We start from the raw sequence: 22978 nt of genomic DNA on the forward strand, positions 1-22978 counted from the left end.
TTTGACCTAGATACGATTAAAAGAATTTGCTGGTTAAAATGTCCTTATCTGATACTTCATGAAACTTTCATTGGAACATTTAGCTGTTGTTTAAGAATATCGAACATTTTCTTCGTTCAAAAATGACATTCTGACAATCGTCAGTCGAATAGTTTTGGAATACCGAAGATGTTTTGGTAAAAAGGAATTCTTAACCAGCCTGTGCTGGAAATAATTTCAATTCTTAACTCGTCTGTGCTGGAAACAATTTTAATCCTTAAATTGTCTTCAGCTACTGTGTAAGAAACATTTATTTACTTGGATTACAAATTAATTATCAGGCATATTTAGGAACAGAGCCTTTAATATGTTAATATTTTCAGTTTTTCTTTTCACCTTAGTGTATTATAAAAATTGTTAAGTATTATTTCCAGGCACGAGATATATATTTAAAAAATCATAAATTATTAACGATAAGCTATTAAAAAAACGACGCTCTCATAAATTATGAAATATTTAAATACACACTGAAATATGATAAAGAATAATTTTCTAGGACAGCAACAAATTTGTAAAATTCTTGTATCAAGATATTAACATACACAATTGATTATTTTAGTACGAAAAAAATATTAATATGATATTATTAGTAAATGCCTAAGAAAGTAACTGTGAATGTAATTAAGTAGGTAATGATATTGTTTCTTTAAGATGAAATGCTTTGCTATTGGAAGCTTAGGTTTGGGAAGATCATACCAAACTTATAGTTAGCTCAATAATTGAATTTTCTGGGCACATGAACTATTGAACTTCCCGTAAGAAATTCCCTTTGACTAATCAGGGAACGGTAATGACTTGTTACGTTTATAATTGAGTAAAGGTATCAACTTGAGAATTAGTTTCGATTAAGCCTCATTAAACTTTAAAAGTCTCCGTTCGATAATCTCAGGATTTAGAAATCCGATTATAAAAAGTAATATAAGTAATACTTCATTCGATTGTAAGTACAATCGATTTTCTTTCGTCCTTTTGTTATCATAGATGATAATATTCAGTTCACAGGAGTTGTAAATTCAATCAGTAAACAATAAATAATAATATTTAATATTATTTAATAATATTATTAATTAATAATATTAATTAATAATAATATTATTATTTAATAATATTTAATAATAATTAATATTAGATTAATAATATCAGAAAATAAAAATCATTTCTATTTTTTGTGAGCCATATTATTTTCATCACTCATCGGAGCTATAAATATTTTGATGATAAAAAGATTCACGTGTATGATATACCAGTAACTAAGATGAAATTAGTTAATGAATAATTAATGCTACTTGCAATTTAAATTCAGTTGACGAAAAGAGATGCTCATTGTTCATATAATTACTTTATTTGTCACTCCACCTGATTATAGCCATGATGAAGTAAATAACTTGGTATTTATTGTTTGTAAAATACAGCTGTAGAGGTAATGATTCAAAGACAATTTGAATCCCTTAATTATTTTCATTATTTAGAGACTGATTAAGTTTTCCATTTTATTACAATTCAGTAATTATTCTCTGTGAAGGGTTGCATTCAGTTCATAAATTTAATTATATCAGAGTGTCTCATAGAGTTTCATTTCTTCCAATGTGGTTTATGACTTAGTTTACATAGCATAAATATTATTTATTCATTTTTTTTCTTTATTGTGTTAAAAATAAGTCCATCGTCAGTTTCTTCACGTATACTTATACTTTTGTTATAGCCTTTTGATAAAACTTTTAAAGACTTTTGTTGAAACTTTAGCACCATTTCTAACTGTAGAACATGATATCAAAGTTTGTATGAAAACCTGTGGGACACCCCGTATACAAAGTTATCTACAACTTGCAGCGATAAACATTCGCATGAAACAACATTCTTTTTGACTTTTGACAAATAACTATTTTCTGTCGGTAATGTAATTTAAATTGAAATTGTAGTAATTTAATTAAGGAACAGAAATTATTTGTGTATCGCCAGAATTATGTATCAAGTAAGTAATAACACATAAACTATTTCAAGAAATAGCCACACATCTAAAGCTTTCACAACATATAATACAATTATCGAAATTGAAGCTTCTGGATGTAAACCGAGTCTTCTCCGAAGACAACCCAGTATCGGTATATTTGTCATTCAATCTTTGATAAAGCTATGCGCAGTCCTGGCGAAATGTCAGAATATATCTTCCAAAAAGACAAGGTTTACAACCGAAAGCTGCAATTTTGGTAATTGCACACGTTTCGTTTGCACACTATTTGCGCGTAAATATAATACTACGATACGTTGCAAAAACGTACCGTATAGAACTGATTTTTATATTTTATATAGTATTCTATATATTCGTAATAAATATTCGAAAAATATTTTTTTCAGTTTGCAATTCTAAAAATATTCCATGTGCTTATTTTTATTAGGCCACTCTATATAATACCATAGATATAAATTCCATGTAATATTCCATGTAAGTTAAATTTCGACAGTGATAGATTATAACAAGGTATAGTATCAAAGTTTAGTCATTAATCCTTTTTCCCTATGTTACTTATATTCCAGCCGAAAAATGTTTCAACTGGATTATTCCAACGAGTCTAGTTTACATTGAAGAGATTTTTATAAAAATCAACATTTATTTGAAAATAAAATTTTGCTACGAAACATGTAATAGCCTGCAATTTCCTGCTTGAGTGACAGAGTACAGTTATCTTTTCCATCCATCAAAATACGTGTTAGAAAATGCATCGCATTTTTCAGAATAATTTATTTTGAATTTAAAATGAAAAGAACGAATTCGAATGGAAAATATCAGATCGTAAAAAATTTCATAATCGGACCTAACATAATTTTACTCGAACCTAATTAATTAGTATGCAAACACTAATATATAATAAATCAATTAGTAAATGCTATATAATAAATACAACAACGGTATGCAAATACTTTCTGTAGCTGTTGCATTAAAAAATTGTATCTATTTTATATCACAAAAATTAGTAAATGTAAGATTTTTATTTTTCGTTGTAGCTTCTCGCCTGCTACCCTTTTTATTCCTACAGGACGCGTATACAAGTGTAATAGTATTGGTACAATTTGCTGTAACAATATTTTGCGGAAAGATTTATTGAGGTCACATGATCGCGTCGCTTCGTGCAAACATTGCTACGCATTAAAGATGCACAGCTACATACATACAAATGTGTTATGATTCTGCGAGAATCTAATACAAGACAGATACACACAATGCTCCTCCGCTTTCAACATAAAACTTATGCGCTCTTATAAAGGTACTAAATTTTCATAAAGAATGTACTAAATTTTCATAAAGTATTGCTTAAACTGACTGATTCTTTCTACAACATTTGGTCCAAATGTAGTGTAAAATCGTCAGATCAAATAACGTGTTAGACGCTTCCTGTTATAAATTAGTTCGACTACGTTGCGATGCAAAATGCACTGCTTCCATGTACAGGATGCTCCAGCATTCACAGTACAATCATACGTGATAAAAACGTTGATAGTATATGTGAAATAAAATTTCGTCATATCATTCTTCAAATAACTTGATTTTCTCGAAAACGAAGCATTATATAAAAAAAGCGTCATATGAATCGTCCCTTTGCCAATTGTACCATGACCGTTGCGACACACTGTATAGATACACACACATCATCGCCTATAAATATTACATTTGGATACTTTCACATTATCGTAAACATACAAAGTGTCCGTGTTTAACAGCCAAATTTTGCAGATGTTGTTCGCGTTTTCGATGTTTGCATGTCGCGACGTCCGTGTCAACGCGTGCTTCCTGCTTTTTATTTTCGCGTTCCTTCCACACTTGTCGCGTTACTTACAGGATTGTACGATTTCGGGAAGGTCCAATCCTAATCAATTTCCATCGTATGACAGCCATAGATCAATCGTTAGGATAATCAAAAAACGGTCTTCTTCGCTCGGACTTGTTTTCGATTAGCGAGCCGTTCGAGTGTCGTCGATACGAGTCTATCGCATTCGTATCGCGTGAAAATCTCACTTTTTCCAAATCTAATCGCGTCAACTTGTCTTTGGGAAAGTTTTAACTCGGGCGGTACATTCGTACAAAGTACAAGTTTATAAATGCAAGTTTGATGTATCATTTCCGTCAAAGTTCTCCGGTTACTTCGCCGAGTCTTCGTCGATTTACTTCACGCTCAGCGTTAAACAATCCCGGCGCCTCTACAAATTGGATTCTGCGGTCAGCGGTCCGTTCTGGTACAGGTATAATTAAGCATAAAAGTCCCTCGAGGCTTTAGTAGAAAGTTTTAATAAAAAAAAACGAAATACAAAGGGAACAATAACGGATTTACGATTACTACTATGCTATCAGACAAGAATAGGATTAAAATCGACATACTCATTAGCTACTGAAAAAGATTCGTTTGGCTTTATGGTTGTAGACTTGCTTCTTTGGAAATATTTAAAAGGAAAGGTCTCTGCGAACAAGCCAGCCATAATTCAACACTTAAAGCAATTAAAGTCACAATATTCGTCAGGAAATTGAACAAGTAATATATGGAACGTGTTACGAGAAATATTATTGATGCACGCACATACACGCGTTTGTAAAACAGCTGGAAGAGGTCATTTGGCCGGTATCATGTTTCACATATAATTGACAGAATGATCCAATAAAGTAACAAATATCCATTGATAAAGGATATACAGCGAAATATACTTTGGAAGCATGAATTTTATTCGACAACTTTTACACGTATGTTGCGTAAGTTGAAAATAGATTGGAAAAATATAAAGTATGTTGTTACGCCGCCTAAAACATCTGCACGCCAGCCCGCGCGACCGGACAACAACCGACCTGCGTAACGTCACTTCGACCCTCAATAAACCTAAGGGCCCACCATAACTTTCACTTTCCTGTATTGTTTCGCCATGTGTCGTCAATCTGTTTATCCTGAAGAATGTCTTAAGCCTAAAAGTATGTTCGACGCACATCTGGTTTTTTAGAGAGGTCCTTGGGTTTATTAGTCGCACTTAAAACACGGAGAAAGCGGGTATGCGCCCATGAGGAAAATCTGAATAGCCCTGTAATAAAACAAGCTAGATTTTCTCACGCACACAGTCATCTATCCACCACGATGGTAGGAGACTCCCTACTCATCCCTTCGAGCAGTAATGCAGGTCATGACCAATCGACACCTCGGTTCGTTACCCTCACTTTTCCTAACGAAATTGGGAACAACGAATCCGCGTTCTTTAGGCACAGGGGCACACCCACACCGAACTTTTCTTCCGTATGAAAAAAGGAGCGACAATCAGTCTAAAACCTAACGTCTAACGCGGCAGTCTACACATAGCGCGAGAGTCGCATACTTCACGCAAATCTTTTGTCGGTTCTCGGTGTTGTCGAACATACATCTTCTCTCCTAAATATATTATAGTGCTAAGTCCATTAATACATTAATTTCCATTATAAGAGCCCTGCTCTAGCGTGCATATCTATCGCATCTTCGTGCGACAAGTTGTTGACTATTTGTTTCTCTACGTCAGTGTAATCTAAGTGTTGGAAATATATAATTTATAATTCTGTGAATCACAGTGTTATACAAACTCAATCACCCCTATTATCTCAACGGAAATCAGGGGATCGATCAATTCGTGGTGTCGATTGTTATAATCGTAACGGGGATTTACGACCCCCGTTGACGTCTCTCCTCGCGATTACGTCTCCCCGCGATTGGTCGAAATTACATGGTCCTTCGAGCCGGATTTCGTGTCGCCAAAAAGTGCACTGACCAGTGACTATACAGTGTCGCGTGAAATCCAAGTTCCAACCACTTAGTCAGCTGATCAAGGGAAGCGCCATCGGAGAGAAGCACCTCCGTCGCTCAGCATCTACACGAACCCACGCCGCATCGTAACGATCATCAACCGAATCCCAGATCAACGTCCATTTGATCAAGGTAAGATCGTTCATATCATTAAAATAAAATATGGCCCAGGCTGAATCAATCAGCACGTTACGGCGTAGACGAGGCGCCCTAGCCCGTGGACTAGCAGCCATAAGACGCGAACTCGATGAATACGAAGCGTCCGGGAAGGCAAACAGACTCGTCCTAACATCTTGCCGCAGCTCGTTCGATGAACTTTGGAAGAGGATACTCGAGGTTCAATACGAGTTAGATGTGTTAGATGAGGGGGAAGATGCGCGTGTAGATTCGTTATCGCAAGAGCATCGGGAGCTTGACGTGCGGTTCCTAGGGCTCTTTGAGCAAATCTCAGCAACAACCCCGTCGACTACAAACATAGGTGAGACACGCCGGAAACCAGAGCCAACCACCGTTCCAGAGGTCCGCGTGCCCCAATTCGACGGCGCCCTCGAGAACTGGACCTATTTCTACGACACGTTCTCATCCATAGTGGACCGTAACGAAAGTTTGACGAATGTCCAAAAGTTCCAGCATCTACGCTCATCTATAACTGGACGGGCCGCACAGAGTATCCAGTCATTAGAACTCACAGAGGCCAACTATTCCATCGCGCTTGACACACTGAAGGACAAGTTCAATTGCCCCCTCCAAATCTGCATGCGCCATTGGAATTTGATGCGCAACTATCCGGAAATCAAAAAGGAAACCCCAGAAGCCCTAGAGGATTTGTTGGAAACCCTCAGCGTAAATCTAAAAGCGCTCGAACACCTAAAACAGCCCGTCACATCGAACATGGCGATGATCGAATTGATCGCGTCGAAATTGCCCTCGTCCAGCCTGCGTAAATGGCAACGCACACTGCCCCGCCAACAGGTGCCATCCTATCAGCATCTGATAGACTTTCTCAAAACACGGGCGAACGGGACTCAATTCCTCTCTAAAGAAAAGGAATCAAAAGGGTCAGCCCACAAACACCACCGTCAGCGGACCACCATACCGCATGGGCGAACCCTTGCTACAACCATCAGAACGGTGGTGTGTCCGACCTGCAACGGGCCTCACGAGATCAGACACTGCAAAGTCTTCAAGGCCAAATCAGCGACCAAACGTTTTCAGATCGTGAAGAAGGCATCGTTATGTATAAATTGCCTAGGCAGAGGACATTCGCTGATACAGTGTACATCGGGTTCGTGTCGTATCTGCGGTCACCCACATCATACTTATCTCCACCGCGAACAAACCCAGGTAGACTCACGGTCGTCGAGCGGTCGATCTTCGAGCGGTCGATCGTCGAGCGGGCGATCGGCAAGCGGTTGGTCGCCGAGCAGTCGGTCGTCGGACAGTCGCTCATCGAGCGGTCGGTCGTCGGGCAGTCGCGCACCGAGCGGTCGGTCGTCGGGCAGTCGCGCACCGAGCGGTCGGTCGTCGGGCAGTCGTTCGTCACACAAGCGAGCCCCCACCGGACAATCACCATCTGGATCTTCGAAGTCGCGGTCGTCCCACAAGTCGAGGCGAACATCCGACACTTCACGGAGACGGACATCTTCGTCTCCAAGAGGGACGAAAGAGCATGCCTCGTACGAGTCACACTCAGCCCGGATCCAGAACACCACCCCAACCTTCTCGTCCAAGTCCCAACCGGGGCACAACTGACTGTCTGAGACTACGACAGCAAGGGGGATCGGACTAGCAAACACATCTCCCCATACCCCTCTGCATCATGATCTGTTGGCCACAGCACAGATCAAGGTTTTGAACAAACAGGGACAACCAATCCGAGCCCGAGCCTTACTCGACACTGGGTCGAGCATGAACTTCATGACGGACAAGCTCGCGAATTCCCTCGGTATAAAACAAGGGAGATGTGCGATCCAGATCGGAGCCCTCGACAATTTGAGCACCACGGCAAAACGATACACCACGGCCACAATCACGTCGACGGACGGCAAGTATAAGAAAACTTTGAGATTTCTTATTATCCCCGCCATATCGACCTTCATACCAAGCGAGCCCATCGACCCCTCGAGTCTGGGATTACCCAGAAATATTCAACTAGCCGATCCACAATTCCATTGCCCAGCCCCGATCGATGTCTTACTTAGCACCGGATCAACATTTGCGTCGCTGTGCATCGGGCAGGTCAACCTGACGCAACCAGACGAACCTGAACTACGTCTACAAAAAACACGGTTCGGCTGGGTAATCGGGGGGAGTCCAGCGTCCCAAACCGCGATAAATACGTTCCACGCAACTACAACGGCTCTGCAAGAGGACCTCGCACGGTTTTGGGAGATCGACGAGGGACCGGCCACTACGCATCTTTCGGAATCTGAACGACTATGTGAAGAACATTTCCGAAACCATGTCCGACGAACCAAGGAAGGCAGATACATCGTTGCTCTACCATTCAACGAAAAGCTTTCCTCACTAGGGTCATCGAAGGCCGCTGCAATGAGCAGGCTCGCCTCTCTTCATCGTCGATTCCAACGCGACAAACAATATGAAACCGCGTACAGTGCTGTGATCCAAGAATATTTAGACTTGGGTCATATGACGAAGATCAACACGGATCACGCCACCGACCACGGATATTATTTACCACATCACGGCGTGATCAAGGAATCGAGCGACACCACCAAGCTCCGAGTTGTGTTCGACGGCTCAGCTTCAAGTACCACGGGAGTGTCTCTAAACGACGCCCTTCATACGGGCCCGAAATTACAGGAAGACCTGAGACACATCCTATTGAGATTCCGGTCATTTCAATATGTCCTTACCGGCGACATCGAAAAAATGTACCGTCAATTCATCCTACGTCCAGAAGATCGTCCTTATCAAAAGATTCTGTGGCGTGCCGACAACGGAGAGATCGAAACCTACCGACTCAACACCGTAACGTTCGGTCTATCCGCAGCCCCGTATCTGGCCATCCGGTGTCTCAAACAGCTGGCAGAAGACGAGGGACCTCGATTTCCGAGAGCAGCGCAGATCCTACGGCGAGACTTCTATGTCGACGATGCGTTGACCGGAGCCGATACGAAGGACGAAGCCTTATCAGTCAGGAATGATCTCACGAACTTACTTAAGCTAGCCGGTCTAAATATCCGCAAATGGGCATCAAACGATCTGGATCTGCTACGAGGGCTACCTGAGGAAGACACCAACCAGAAATTGCATCTCGGTGAGTCATCTACGTTAAAAACACTCGGCGTCTTTTGGGATTCAGCCGACGATGCCATACTATATTCAGTCAAGACGAACAGTGACACCTCCCGAGTCACAAAGCGAGCAATCAGCTCCGTCATCGCACAAATCTATGATCCATTAGGATTGCTCTCGCCGGTAATCGTTCGAGCAAAAATGATTATGCAAAAGGTCTGGACATTGAAGGTAGATTGGGACGAATCCCTTCCGACAGACGTACACACCGAATGGATCAAATACCACACCCAATTGCCGTTGTTAAATGCGGCAAGGTTCCCTCGGAAGACCATCATAGAATCCGCAACGAAAATTGAGCTACACGGATTCTGTGACGCTAGCGAAAGGGCATATGGGGCGTGCGTCTACGTGCGGACGACGGACCGAAAGAACAATATTTGGAATCGACTCCTCACGGCGCGGTCGAAGGTAGCGCCGCTCAAATCGCTCTCCATACCACGTCTCGAATTAAGCGGGGCACTTCTTCTGACGTCCTTGATTTCGTCAATCCGACAGGCCCTGACGACCAAGATATCGAGGATAGTATACTGGACTGACTCCACCATCGTGCTCCATTGGATCAGGTCTTCGCCGCACACCTTGAAGACATTTGTGGCGAATCGAGTCGCTGAGATACAAACCAAGACCAATATCTCCGACTGGCGTCATGTGCCTACCGACGATAATCCAGCGGATCTCATCTCCCGAGGCCAGACGCCCAAGGAATTCCTATGTCCGTCCATTTGGAAAAACGGGCCAAGGTGGCTCCTGCAAAGCGAAAACTATTGGCCAGTCTGGAATCCGACACCGGTAGTCGACCTCCCGGAGCAAAAGAAGACGATCTGTCTGAAGACGACTATTAACGATAACGCACTCCTCCATCGTTATTCGTCTTGGCCAAGACTAATAAGAATCGTCGCCCGGTGTCTTAGATGGAGACATAAGCAACACCGATCTGCCCATCTCACCACAGACGAACTGACTGCAGCGCACAACCGACTCATAAAAATCGTCCAATCCAGTCATTTCGCGCCTGAAATTCGGATCCTCCAGAAAAATCGAAGCGAGGACGTTGGAGGGAAACTACAGCCATTAAACCCCTTCCTCGACGAAGATGGGCTACTCCGGGTAGGAGGACGACTAGCCAACTCCGCCATACCCTTCAGCCAAAAACACCCGATCATCCTACCAAAGTCCCCGGTGACAGAGCTAATTATAGAGCAAGAGCACCGGAACAATCATCACACGGGGACACAAGCTACACTATACGCGGTGAGACTGCGCTATTGGCCAATCGACGGCCGTAGCCAGGTATGGCGCACTCTCAGAAGGTGCGTCCGCTGCTGCAGAGCCAACCCTCCACCAGTGGAATACTTGATGGGTGATTTGCCAGAGGCGCGTATTACCGAATCGCGGCCGTTCACGAACGTCGGAATCGACTACTGCGGCCCATTCTACATCAAGGAGAGGAGGGACCGCAACCGACGTAAAATCAAGACGTACGCCGCCATATTCGTCTGTCTGGCGACAAAGGCGGTCCACATAGAGTTAGTCAGCGACCTAACCACTGACGCCTTCTTGGCCGCGCTGCGCCGTTTCATCTCGCGGCGAGGATACTGCGCAACGATCCTCACCGACAACGGCACCAATTTCGTTGGGGCTAACCGGGAACTGCAAGAACTCCGGACGCTATTGCAGTCCGACGACCACCAGGATAGGGTACAGACTTTTCTCGCCGACCGACAAATACAATGGCGTTTTAATCCCCCGAACTCACCACATTTTGGCGGTCTATGGGAAGCCGCGGTTAAAGCGTTCAAACGCCATCTCATCCGCGTGGTCGGCACGGAACTCCTGACCTTTGAGCACCTCAACACCCTCGTGATAGAAATTGAGGCCATTCTCAATTCACGCCCACTGACTCCCATCTCATCCGATCCGAAAGATCCTCCTGTCCTCACTCCCGGACATTTTCTGATCGGTGACACACTAACCAGTTTACGGGAGCGTGATTTCAGGGCAATTCCATCAGGCCGGCTATCCACTTGGCAGCGCATTCACCAGATTAAGCAGCATTTCTGGAGCAGATGGTATCGAGAATACCTAAATGAGCTAACCCGCCGCAACAGATGGGACAAGGGCAAACATAGCATTCGTGAAGGCACCGTAGTACTCCTCAGGGAGGATAACGTGCCCTCTATGCAGTGGCCTTTGGGCCGCGTAATCAAGGTCCATCCAGGAGCCGACGGAATCATCCGGACCGCTACCGTGCAGACGGCAACAAGCATCCTGGACCGCGGTGTCAAAAGACTGGTCCCCTTACCCATCCACCCAGATCCAGACGAGGCCGAACGTCCACACGGAACGAAGGAGGTCACCAACGACACACCTGACTCCACAGCCAGAATTTGATCGGTGCCCTCTCAACGGGGGGAGGATGTTACGCCGCCTAAAACATCTGCACGCCAGCCCGCGCGACCGGACAACAACCGACCTGCGTAACGTCACTTCGACCCTCAATAAACCTAAGGGCCCACCATAACTTTCACTTTCCTGTATTGTTTCGCCATGTGTCGTCAATCTGTTTATCCTGAAGAATGTCTTAAGCCTAAAAGTATGTTCGACGCACATCTGGTTTTTTAGAGAGGTCCTTGGGTTTATTAGTCGCACTTAAAACACGGAGAAAGCGGGTATGCGCCCATGAGGAAAATCTGAATAGCCCTGTAATAAAACAAGCTAGATTTTCTCACGCACACAGTCATCTATCCACCACGATGGTAGGAGACTCCCTACTCATCCCTTCGAGCAGTAATGCAGGTCATGACCAATCGACACCTCGGTTCGTTACCCTCACTTTTCCTAACGAAATTGGGAACAACGAATCCGCGTTCTTTAGGCACAGGGGCACACCCACACCGAACTTTTCTTCCGTATGAAAAAAGGAGCGACAATCAGTCTAAAACCTAACGTCTAACGCGGCAGTCTACACATAGCGCGAGAGTCGCATACTTCACGCAAATCTTTTGTCGGTTCTCGGTGTTGTCGAACATACATCTTCTCTCCTAAATATATTATAGTGCTAAGTCCATTAATACATTAATTTCCATTATAAGAGCCCTGCTCTAGCGTGCATATCTATCGCATCTTCGTGCGACAAGTTGTTGACTATTTGTTTCTCTACGTCAGTGTAATCTAAGTGTTGGAAATATATAATTTATAATTCTGTGAATCACAGTGTTATACAAACTCAATCACCCCTATTATCTCAACGGAAATCAGGGGATCGATCAATTCGTGGTGTCGATTGTTATAATCGTAACGGGGATTTACGACCCCCGTTGACGTCTCTCCTCGCGATTACGTCTCCCCGCGATTGGTCGAAATTACATATGTAGAAATACAGATTAATAGTAATAAAAGCGTAGATAACTCAATATTATACGATCCCCATTTTTGTAACATTTCGTTTATAAATTATTTAAAAACAAAGTGACGAAGCTTCTTTTACGACACCCTGTGCATATCAGGTGATCTTTGTACGCTACGATGCGATGCATCTCGTACAATGAAACGACGCGTGCCAGCTTCGCGAGTGCACTCTGCTCGTCTATACGCCTCAGCCAAGCTACAAGATAGCGATAAGAGCACCGCGAAGAAAAGGCGCTTTCTTGCTAAAGATAAATACCTACATCGTCATCTCTGAAAATAGCAAATCAATACGTCTAGCCAGTCATCAGCCTTTGTTTCTCATATATTTCCCGAGGTGACCGACCTATTGTTGGTTATCGTCTATTTACGCGTGCCTTTGTCCACCTCCATCGTTTTTCTTTTATCACATCATTAATCGAGTGATATCTAGCTGTTCTTTCAATTTTGTTGTCGTATATTTTTTACGCAACTAAATGATTGATATTCATTTACGTCGATTCAACAGATAGAAATGATTGATAAAATAAGAAAAAGTATTTATCAGAATAATTGGATTTACATACATATATTACGAAATATTCGAACTTTGATTTTTAACATTTATTTGGTGATTATTTAGTATTTATTTAGTAATTCATTAATTTGTTACGTAATGTATACAACATCTATTTATGTACCTATATCTGTTTAGGTCACGGAGGTTTGTAACAGAAATATTTTTCCTGGAATTAGTTTAGACCATCGCGAAGATGATTAACGTCGATCGATTAATAGCCAATCATTCAAGATAATAATTTTACCTTGCGAGTATTGAGAGGACTATGAATGAATTTCTAGTACTCCCACAGCCGTTGTAAATCCTTCAATTGTATCTATAAGCTGGCTTAATGTTAGTTTCGGAGTGGATCGGAGAAAGCATTGCAACTGGATGCAATACTCTACCTCACAATTTGAACGTTGCTGATAATAACGATTTAAGTTTTAAATTTAATATTAAAATTATATAGATTATTCTTGTTATTGATTTCCTTTCCATTTTCCATATTAATATTATTTGGAAAGTATTCATATGTGTTACACGAATTCACATAGGAATGTATTAGCAATAAAAGCAGAATATGAGTCCTCTATTTACAGAGAAATGAACGATAAATTGGAATATACCTTTATATTATTATTATACCTTTATATTTTTATATTATGAGAAAAATGTGACTCTGTAGAATCTTGTGGTTTATATACGCATAATTATTTTTAAATAAATTCCTCCGTTGATATAACTTACTTTTTAGATGATGGACAATAATGTCTGCCCTACGTATCAGAAATCAATACAGAGGAATTAATTGAACTGGAATATGAAGTTCTGCCACTTCCTATCTTCCGACCTTGTTCCTACGTATTATTACATTTTCATGTACTTTAATAATTGTTTGCAGCAAAAATATTTTGTTATAACGACTATGATAATCGATACATCTTTTTAAATATAGTCATACCATTATAAATTAATATATTACATAATCAAATGATGTAATTATTCCTACATTAATCATACCATCAAATTCATCTTCCTACGAATCACGATCGTTGAAGTGATTTTGCTTTTATCACGATCTGGGATCGTGATAAGACACTTCTAACTTGTTCTGCTGTTCTTGTACTTGCCGAAACTTAAAAGGATTTCGACCTATCCTCCCTCTATCGCTCGCCATTATTTTCTTCTTCGATCTTCGACACTTCGCTAACTCTGAATCACTGATAGCACTTTAACCGCGAGCAATTCCAGTATGAGAAAACGGGAATCTCGACTTACCCTTCGAGATGCATCGGTCCAACAGGACCTTTCACGTAATCTCGAGACCCGATCAGACTCCAAAGAAAATATTCTCACACGTTAAGCCAACTTGATTTGCCAGAATTGTGGCACCGCAGTTGAATTATAATGTTTCTTGAGAATATATTATAGTCGTAAATTTATATCGTGACAATACCGATAGGATTCTTGCATGTTCATTATGTCATAGTTACAAAAATTTAAGCGATGATGCAGACAAAATGGACGAGTAATCTTTTAACATTATTCCTAAGTAAGATCTTGACCTACTATAGATTTGTGCTAACGGTATACAGTCGTTCGTGAAAATCTTTACACATCCCATAAAAGACTCCCGTAAAATGATAGTTAAAAATATTCAAACACATGCATAGGAAAAAAATTGTGCTCGTACAATCTTACCATTCCTAACTGTATTATGTCAATATACTACGGAGTTCTTTTTTCGCCTTTATAGTAGTTCTTATAGGGTACATTATAAGGTACATGGAAACTTTTGTAGTAAAATGTACGAATTTATGTGCCAAATAATATTTTAAGAACAATTCTCAAAGTGCTATATTTGATAACAATGATATTCATATGAAAGATGGTACAATAGATATTAAGGAAACTAGATTTCAGTAGCTGCTTAATTTACGCAGTTCTGATCATTAGGAACATACAATTTTATAAAATATTTGAATAAAAGAACTTTCTTTACTTCGAGAAAGAGAAGAAAAGAAATGCAAGACTAAAAAGTGTAGGCAGCTTAAACGTATACAATTTCATAACGGTTCACAAGTTTGCCAAGTTCGTGAAAGGTAGATCGAGAATGAAAGTGACAGACTGTGATGGAGGTTGATGTAACGCGAGATAAAAGCCACATAAGTTCACGAAGAAGAAAGCAACTGCAATATATCTGGAAGTTCCGAGGGTTGAAAGATCGTCTAGGTGGTTTCAAATTAAACTTTTTCAAAGAACGACTCTTCTCGTACATCTACATATATCATACGTTCTATGAGAGAAAAATTCTATGAATCGCATTAACATATTTTGTAGTAACTATCGTTCCTTATTATTCTTTGTTCCAATCCAGTCCTAACTGTAAAAAGTTTCGTTAATCTCGTTAAAGACGAAGTCTCACTACAAAATATTCTTCCTCTCTTACATATCTACTATCTTAGCAAAAACTATATCGTTCTAGAAAAAGCTAATGTATTAACGCAATAACTTTTATACACCGTAGTTACAAAATCCACTGATACAATGTACTTCTTAATAAAACAAAAACTCTCGTATATTCGAGAAAAAAATGTCCTTCCCTCGCCGTTTTAATTTGAATCTACAAATACCTTGCAAGTTAAAAAACTCCGAGTTCCCCTTAAGATCTTTCGTAAGTTCTTACATAGCACGTCTGAACGGCGCAATAAAACGTCAAACATAAACTAAGAAGCTATCTCTTTATGCGGCTCCGTCCGGACTCCATTGGGAAATAAATAACAGTCAGCCCTTGTTATACGTCGTTTAACGGTCAATTATCTTGGGGTAATGCATTTTTTTGGCATTCGTGACGGAGTATGGGGAAGGGGAGATAATAATTAAAGCGGGAAAGTGAAAGAAGGGGAAAGGTGCAATGTAAAATTGAAGGTGTCGAGTGGCGAAGGACCGACGAGGCCACGTTTCGTAGACGTCCCCAGTGCGCAAGGGCGTTGGCGCTGACGACGAACGGTACTGGAAGTGTTGAGGGTGTGGGATCGTGGGGAGCTTTGGAGCTTCATGGCGGGATGCAGAGTGGGGATGGTTTGAGGAGAGCATGGGGTGGGACAACCAGAGACGACCGTACTCTCCCAGTCGTTCAGTCCGCGCCCCGACACGCAATCACGCGCACACTTCTCGTCGTCTCGCTGAGAATCCGAACTTTCCGTTTCCTTTTTTTTCTCTTTACGCTCTCGCTTGTGACTCGAGAGTTCTTCGAGTGGCTGCCACGCGCGTCTTACACCCGCCGATTCTTCTTGTTGTCGCGATTACTCTTTTCCCTTTCAACGTGACGCGACTACACGCGGTCCTCTTTGGTGAGTACTTTCTTTACTTTCAAACTTTCTCTTCCTGTGTGTGCTCGTGTTAATTAAAACATTCGACAACGTCGCGTAACATGGTGGCAGGTCCATTTTCCACGAATTTCTACGTATCCGTCGTTCTATACGGGTTTAATAAAATCGTTGCTTTCACATTCTGTTCTTTTCTTTTTCTTTATTTCAAAGATACTACTGCGTATTCGAAGAATATTCGTGTGATTATGTTATTGAAGAAGCTGAAACGCGGTGTTGTACGTGGTGATCGAGAATAGAACGCTAGTTTATCTGATTTCGTTGTTCTCCTATTTGCTTTGGATCGTCGATGCGACCGCATTTTCGATACACCGCGTCCTCCGGCTCCATTTGGTTAATGAAAGCTGCGATAGGTGTCCTTTGTCCCTGAAAGTTACAAGCGGCAGAGCAAGTTGTTTCCGTAATTGCAACGGATACGCTAAGCCGTCATACCGAAGCACCGTGAAAACTCTGAAATGAGGTTGTTTCATCAACAGGATTTTTACTTAACCCGGAGACTCGATCACTGCCTCGGGTACTCTTTAAATGGAAAGAAGGATACGCGACAGGCTGCTGCTTTTCATTAAAGTAAGCCTAGCTTGTCAGTTTCACAGGAAATGGGTGAAATCATAAATGACAATGAAAGCGGTCGCTTTGAATTTCATTAAACGTCGAATTTACCCGCGTATATGGAATATTCTTCGGTATTTAGAGACGCGCATCAAAGCAAGATATATCAAAGCTATTTTCTGATTCGTACGCTACGCGATAATCGCGGAAATTTTTTCGCCCATAAAATGTAGCTTTCGTTTAAATTCTAAAAATATTTTAATAATGGCACCATTATTCTTTTCCAAAATTTACTTCTAACTTAATTGATACCTTCAAAAAGAAAACGAAGTTACTCCGACTACTATATTCTATTAAAATTACAAAATAAATATTATATCTCAAATAAAACGATTTTTTTTTATTTTACAGAATGTGTGTACATATTACATATAATACATATTTAATAATAATAATATATTGTATATATAGTTTAGTACAATTTTAATTAATTTTAAAAACATACGTTCCGTATCATGTTTTAAAGGATAATCGAGAGTTTAATGTCACGTATTTTCAAAGTATGTATGTACAGCTTCACTTCATCGAATAAACAAATTGGTAGGGTAGTTTATCGCAGTCAAGAAGTTGAACAGCGAGTTTCCGGTTTCCATAACTCAGTTGTGAACATTTTGCCCACTTTACGCGTACATGAATCAATCTTCCCTATAGGACCATACATACAATTTGATGCTTTCTAAATTCTATGAGCTATATCGAACCTGGTGTTTCAAGTTAAACAGGAACTAATAAAATAATTTATGAAATGTGTCGTACAAGTGGAAGCAATATATTGGAAGATTATGAAAGTAAGTATTCCGCGAAACTTGGTTGTACCAGTGAAAAAGTTTGTGTGCCAACAATGTGAACACCCACTATTCGACTCAGTGCTCCACGAAACTTTATGCAAATTTAAACTTTCTTTCCGGTACTAATAACGTTGATGTAATAACTTGTTTTAGGAAGAAGTTCAATTACTCGAAGTTAATTTAGTTAGTGTGTTCTTCGGTTTACTTATTCGCAAACGACGGGGGAATTATTAATTTTCGCAGTACGTGGGTCAGTTGAACTTTAGCGTTCGATACCTTCGTCTGTATCTACTATAAAACAGTTTATTACTATTCTTAATTTTTTCTATAGTTTTTTTGCCTTATATGTTATCTATTAGCTTCTTATTTTTTCCTAGTTTCTTCGCTATTAGCGCTAGAATTAATAAGAAAATGTATATTATTTATGTATGTATTAAATGTATGTGCAGTTTCAAATTAATTTTCAATATAAATCGTAGATACGTTACAAACTATAATTGGCTTTAGTCATGTAACTACACTGTGTTTTTCTAAGAAATTCAATACAACTTTCTGCTGAAAACAATTATTAAACAATAACATCTGCAAAAACTCCATACATTTCAGTGTTATATGAACTTAATATCAAAATAGAACATTTTTATTTCGTATTTTTATATTATTTTTATATTAAGGCATTTAACATATCGTGTTATTCTCATTTCAGACTTAAAACTTGTACTACATTAAAAAAATTTCATTATGGAAAACATTTCAATACAGCAAAATTTAAGCTATGCATATATTAAATCCAAACAAAGCTGCGCAGGCAAAGCAGGGAACTTATTTACATATATGTCGTTACTGCTACGATTAATGTCAAAATGTAATTTAATATCCGTATAAAAGAAATTTCTCTGGATTAAAGTAACATTTTTGATAGCAAACTACCACTGTTATGACTAAACTGTTTCAGTTATGTCATATCACTATATTCGATTAAAAGAAAACAGTTCTACCAAAAATTTACGAAACGATCAGCAAATTTACTGGAGAGGCTCAACAAATCTATTCAACTAAATGTAAAATTTATTATTGCGAGTTCCAAATGAAATGTCGCTTCTTTCATTCTTAAATCATCTTCGAATAAAAAGCGCACTTTGAATGTATTTCGTAACGACCGAAATTATATATCGTCGTTGTGGTTGATCGCGTTGAAGATAGCTAAAAGTTTTTCCACAGGATCGTATGTGGAGATAAGGATGAACGCCATTAAACAGAAAAACGGTTTCCGATACGGATGCAGGGCAAAACGCGAAGAAACGTAGAACGCGAGCACCGGGGAAAATATCGTAGTATGTGGGCGCGGTGAATCTCAATTAGTACTGTTCTTTTGATTTTCCCACTGAACTTTTCACCGTGCGAAAGGCGTTGTAATTAAAGTCTTTGGCGTTGCGTTACACGATGGTCTTAATTTTATCACTTGAGACGCGACTGCATGGAGTTTGCTGGTAATTTCGTATTTAGCACCGTTCCGCTAGGCCTGTAGAAATTTACTACGTCTTGGGATCACCTACGGCTTCCCTTCTAGCGTATTAATTACTCTCAACCTGTTGTTGACGTAAGCAAAATGACTTAATCCGACGTTGCAAATTTTTTTCGCTAAATTTGTTACTTGAAAGCCTGGAGTAATTGGTAAATCTCGAAAATATACTAGTTATATTATATACTAGTTATACTAGTTTTACTTTTACTAGTTATATTATATAGTGTAAATTAAACGTAAGACATCTATAATTCTTAATTTGCGCGCGAAAGTTCAATTTTTATAATTATATTCACCAAAAAATTAAATTTTACATGACCCACTTACTTACTTACTTACAATAGAAAAATTTCTTAATATATTTATAACATCCTAGTTGATATGAATTTACTATATTAATTATCATATCACTTAATTTTATGATATTACAATAATACTCTACATCATAATTTCATAATATTAATTTATATATTGTATATATATGTATAATTGCAACATAATATTTATATCTATATAGTTATTAAATCTTATATTACAATTACATTAAATGTTTCATTTTAAATTATATTTTAATTTAGTTCTAGTATAAATTATGATTAATAGTTTCAGTTTGAAATTATTTTACATCGATACACGTATGTATATTCAAATTTTACTATGAGATTCAGTTTGTGTTCCGATATTTATCGAAAATCAAAGTTTTAGACAATTTCATGAATAATTTTCTCTGGCGTTCGTATTCACGTAGATTTTAATCAAAGCAAAGCTATCGATAATAAAAAAAAGTCACTTTACGTGTTGTTAAGCCTTGGCATTTCATTTCATTCTGCCTTTGGTGGTTTCCTATGCTCCTGTTATTAATTAACATAAAATAATATAATGTTGCGTCGGCGTGTTCAAATATAACAAGAGTAGTTAGTAATGGCATCGCTTATCCTATAATAAATAACAAAATAACGTCAAAATAAAGAAAAGAGCGTGAAGAAAGGAAAAAGAACAAGGACAGAATACGTGCAGTCACCATTAATTATGAAAGGTATTGAGTTCCTCTCCTGTTTCCCAAACATGTACTGCTAACAGCAGTGAAAAATTGAACCAAGGCTGTAAAATGCAAGAAATAAAGTAAAAAAATCTTCGCCATACTTTTATTGTTAGATAATACAGTATTATAACAGGTTGTCTAAAATCGAATAGAAATCGTTAATGGAATTTAACGTTCAATAGTACAGTGTTAATAGAAGATCTCTAATATCGAGTAAAACTCGTCAATGTATTTTTATTGTTAAACAATACACTATTGGTATAAAGGATATCTAAAATGGAATAAAAATCTTGAAAATCTTGAAAATTACACTATACGTGTAATAGGTTTAGATTTTATTTATTACGGTAAAGATTTAATACATAAATTTTCAAGCTCGTTAAGCACGTTATTAAAATACGTGACGTGGTTACAGATACGTCGTCAAGTGGATCGGTTAAATGTAATTAACAAATTATTAGTTAATTAATCAACGGTCGAGGAAGCCATACTTGTACATTATAGTAATTGCCGTGTTTTAATACTTTTATAGCATTTTTAAAGTACAATAAGTAGTTTATGCACACAAACACACACGCATGTACACACTCTTTGGTCTAGTATACTTCTATGTCGATATTTCTCGAAAACAAACTTCATATGAACAAATATTCTATATCTTCAACTTATTTTCCGCATAGAATCACTTCTTTCTTCGTTATACAATGATTACTTTTAAAGAAAACAATTAATTTTTTTTTGTATAAAACAAAGGGAACTATCGTTTGTTATGGATTCAGACATAAAAGAAAATTAATATATATTTCTGTATACAAATGTTTGGAAACTTACGAACTATAAGTTAAATATCCTCATATTGTATGTATCCCATTTTCAGAATTGTGTGAAGTCAAGATAAATAATACGTATAATAATAATTTATAACAGTTAACAAATTTAAGATAGTCTGTTTTACTGGAATTTCTTTTTCCATCATTTATTGACAAATAAATAGACAAAAGACCTATTTACTATAACAATCGCAGATTACTTTTATTTGATAATCAAACTTGCACCATTTAAAAACAGGAAATATCACAGATACAGCAAAAGTTTAATCGGAAGCATAATTAACATCGTTAAAATTATTTACGAGATAATTTTCGCCACATATGTACACAAACATTATTTATATGCTGCGATTTACAATACTAATAATAGCCATTATGATAAAGCAAGATTTATCGTGGCCGTCAAAATGTTAACGAAAGTATCCACTGCTCGACGTTCATTGTTCTTTCATATATAAATCGCACGGTTTACGAAGTGAAACGTTCAATGTTATTGCAAGGTAGATTACAGCCAGCTAAAATGCCGTTTCGCGTTTCGAAAAAAAAAAAAAAAACAAAACAAAATAACGTAATGTTTGGCTCCGTTTACGAGGTCCGGTGAACACGGTGATTCTTGCCCTCGAAGTTAACCGACAGAATGATGTGCAAACATTACTTTCCAATCCTGTAAACGGTCGTCCCTGATATTGGATTCTCGGCGAAGTTCGCAACTTTTCCACGGAACGTCCTCTACTCTTTTTCCCACTCTTCGAACCCACCAGCGAAACTTGATTCATCTAACTTGGTCTCGTAGACCTGGCTGCACAGTCTTCATTCCGGTGAATCAACGCGGGAAGAAAATTTTCCAGGAATCGCCTCTTAGGTTCTTCGATTTCTATTCTCTGAAGAATTGTAGTTTGTACCAGATGTTCCCGGGATTCGATAGGTCAGATTAACTCGTGCGACATCAGCTTGCAACATGCGAAAACGAGAGGAAATTCGCCTTGTCAAAGTCTCAAAGAATTTTCAGAGGAAATTGTCCTGGTCTTGTCATATTATATTATTGAAAAAGTTCCTGGAAAATTCCCGTTACTTTAACCAGATTTCATAGTAGTATAATTGCTTCTTAAAAGTTTGCAAGTTCTTCTTTGATACTTAAGAGCGTCGTCGTTGTATAAATATGATGTTTGAATTTCGTTTAAAGAGAAAATTCATGCTTTCAATCTTGCAGGTATGTTGTAGTTATGATAATATTATTGTAGGAATCGAGCTTGAAATATCATTTCAAGTGTATATATTATAATGCAAAAATATTTATTAGTAAAGGGTTGATATCTTAGTTTCATTCATTGAAATATATTTGTTTGAAAGTAACGTTCAATTTATACGCATTTGTAGGTTCATACGCTTAGTAATTACATAGTATTTCATTTTCTTTATGCGTGAATCTATTTCGATTCCTTTTATTGCAATTAAATATGTCAAAATAGTATATCCGTTTAGTATATAATACTCCATCACGTTTAATAAACATATACGAAATTTCTAGTTCGACCTAATTTATCTTGTTCTCATTTGGCACCTCTCGTTCGTTGCTGAGTTATTTGAAGGAGTTTTTCAGTATCGCTGGTGTACGGTACGCAAAACTTTTGTGAAAGCTTATGCCAAAGCGGCAATGTCCAAGTTCGACAACTTCAAGGTTTTCG

The 22978-nt window shown here is 38.8% G+C and overlaps 2 protein-coding genes and 1 long non-coding RNA gene across 4 annotated transcripts in view; all 3 read left to right on the forward strand.

The window, feature by feature from the left end:
* The window catches only part of LOC117159026 (A-type potassium channel modulatory protein KCNIP1), a 434143-nt gene that overhangs the window by 286479 nt on the left and 124686 nt on the right, over positions 1-22978 (forward strand). The gene's annotated exons all lie outside the window — the stretch shown is intronic.
* LOC117162532 (uncharacterized) lies at positions 6006-7595 on the forward strand. The gene has a single exon (XM_076619952.1). The coding sequence runs from the start codon at positions 6006-6008 to the stop codon at positions 7593-7595; it is 1590 nt and encodes a 529-aa protein (XP_076476067.1).
* The window catches only part of LOC143302938 (uncharacterized), an 86137-nt gene continuing 79428 nt past the window's right edge, over positions 16270-22978 (forward strand). Inside the window, exon 1 of the long non-coding RNA XR_013058815.1 lies at positions 16270-16463. This is a non-coding gene — a long non-coding RNA (uncharacterized LOC143302938). The remainder of the gene's footprint in view (positions 16464-22978) is intronic.

The sequence above is a fragment of the Bombus vancouverensis genome, chromosome 7 (assembly GCF_051014615.1).
Source record: "Bombus vancouverensis nearcticus chromosome 7, iyBomVanc1_principal, whole genome shotgun sequence".
NCBI lineage: Eukaryota > Metazoa > Arthropoda > Insecta > Hymenoptera > Apidae > Bombus > Bombus vancouverensis.

Coding starts and splice junctions, on each gene's coding strand:
- LOC117162532 (XM_076619952.1), top strand. CDS start 6,006: ATGGCCCAGGCTGAATCAATCAGCACGTTACGGCGTAGACGAGGCGCC.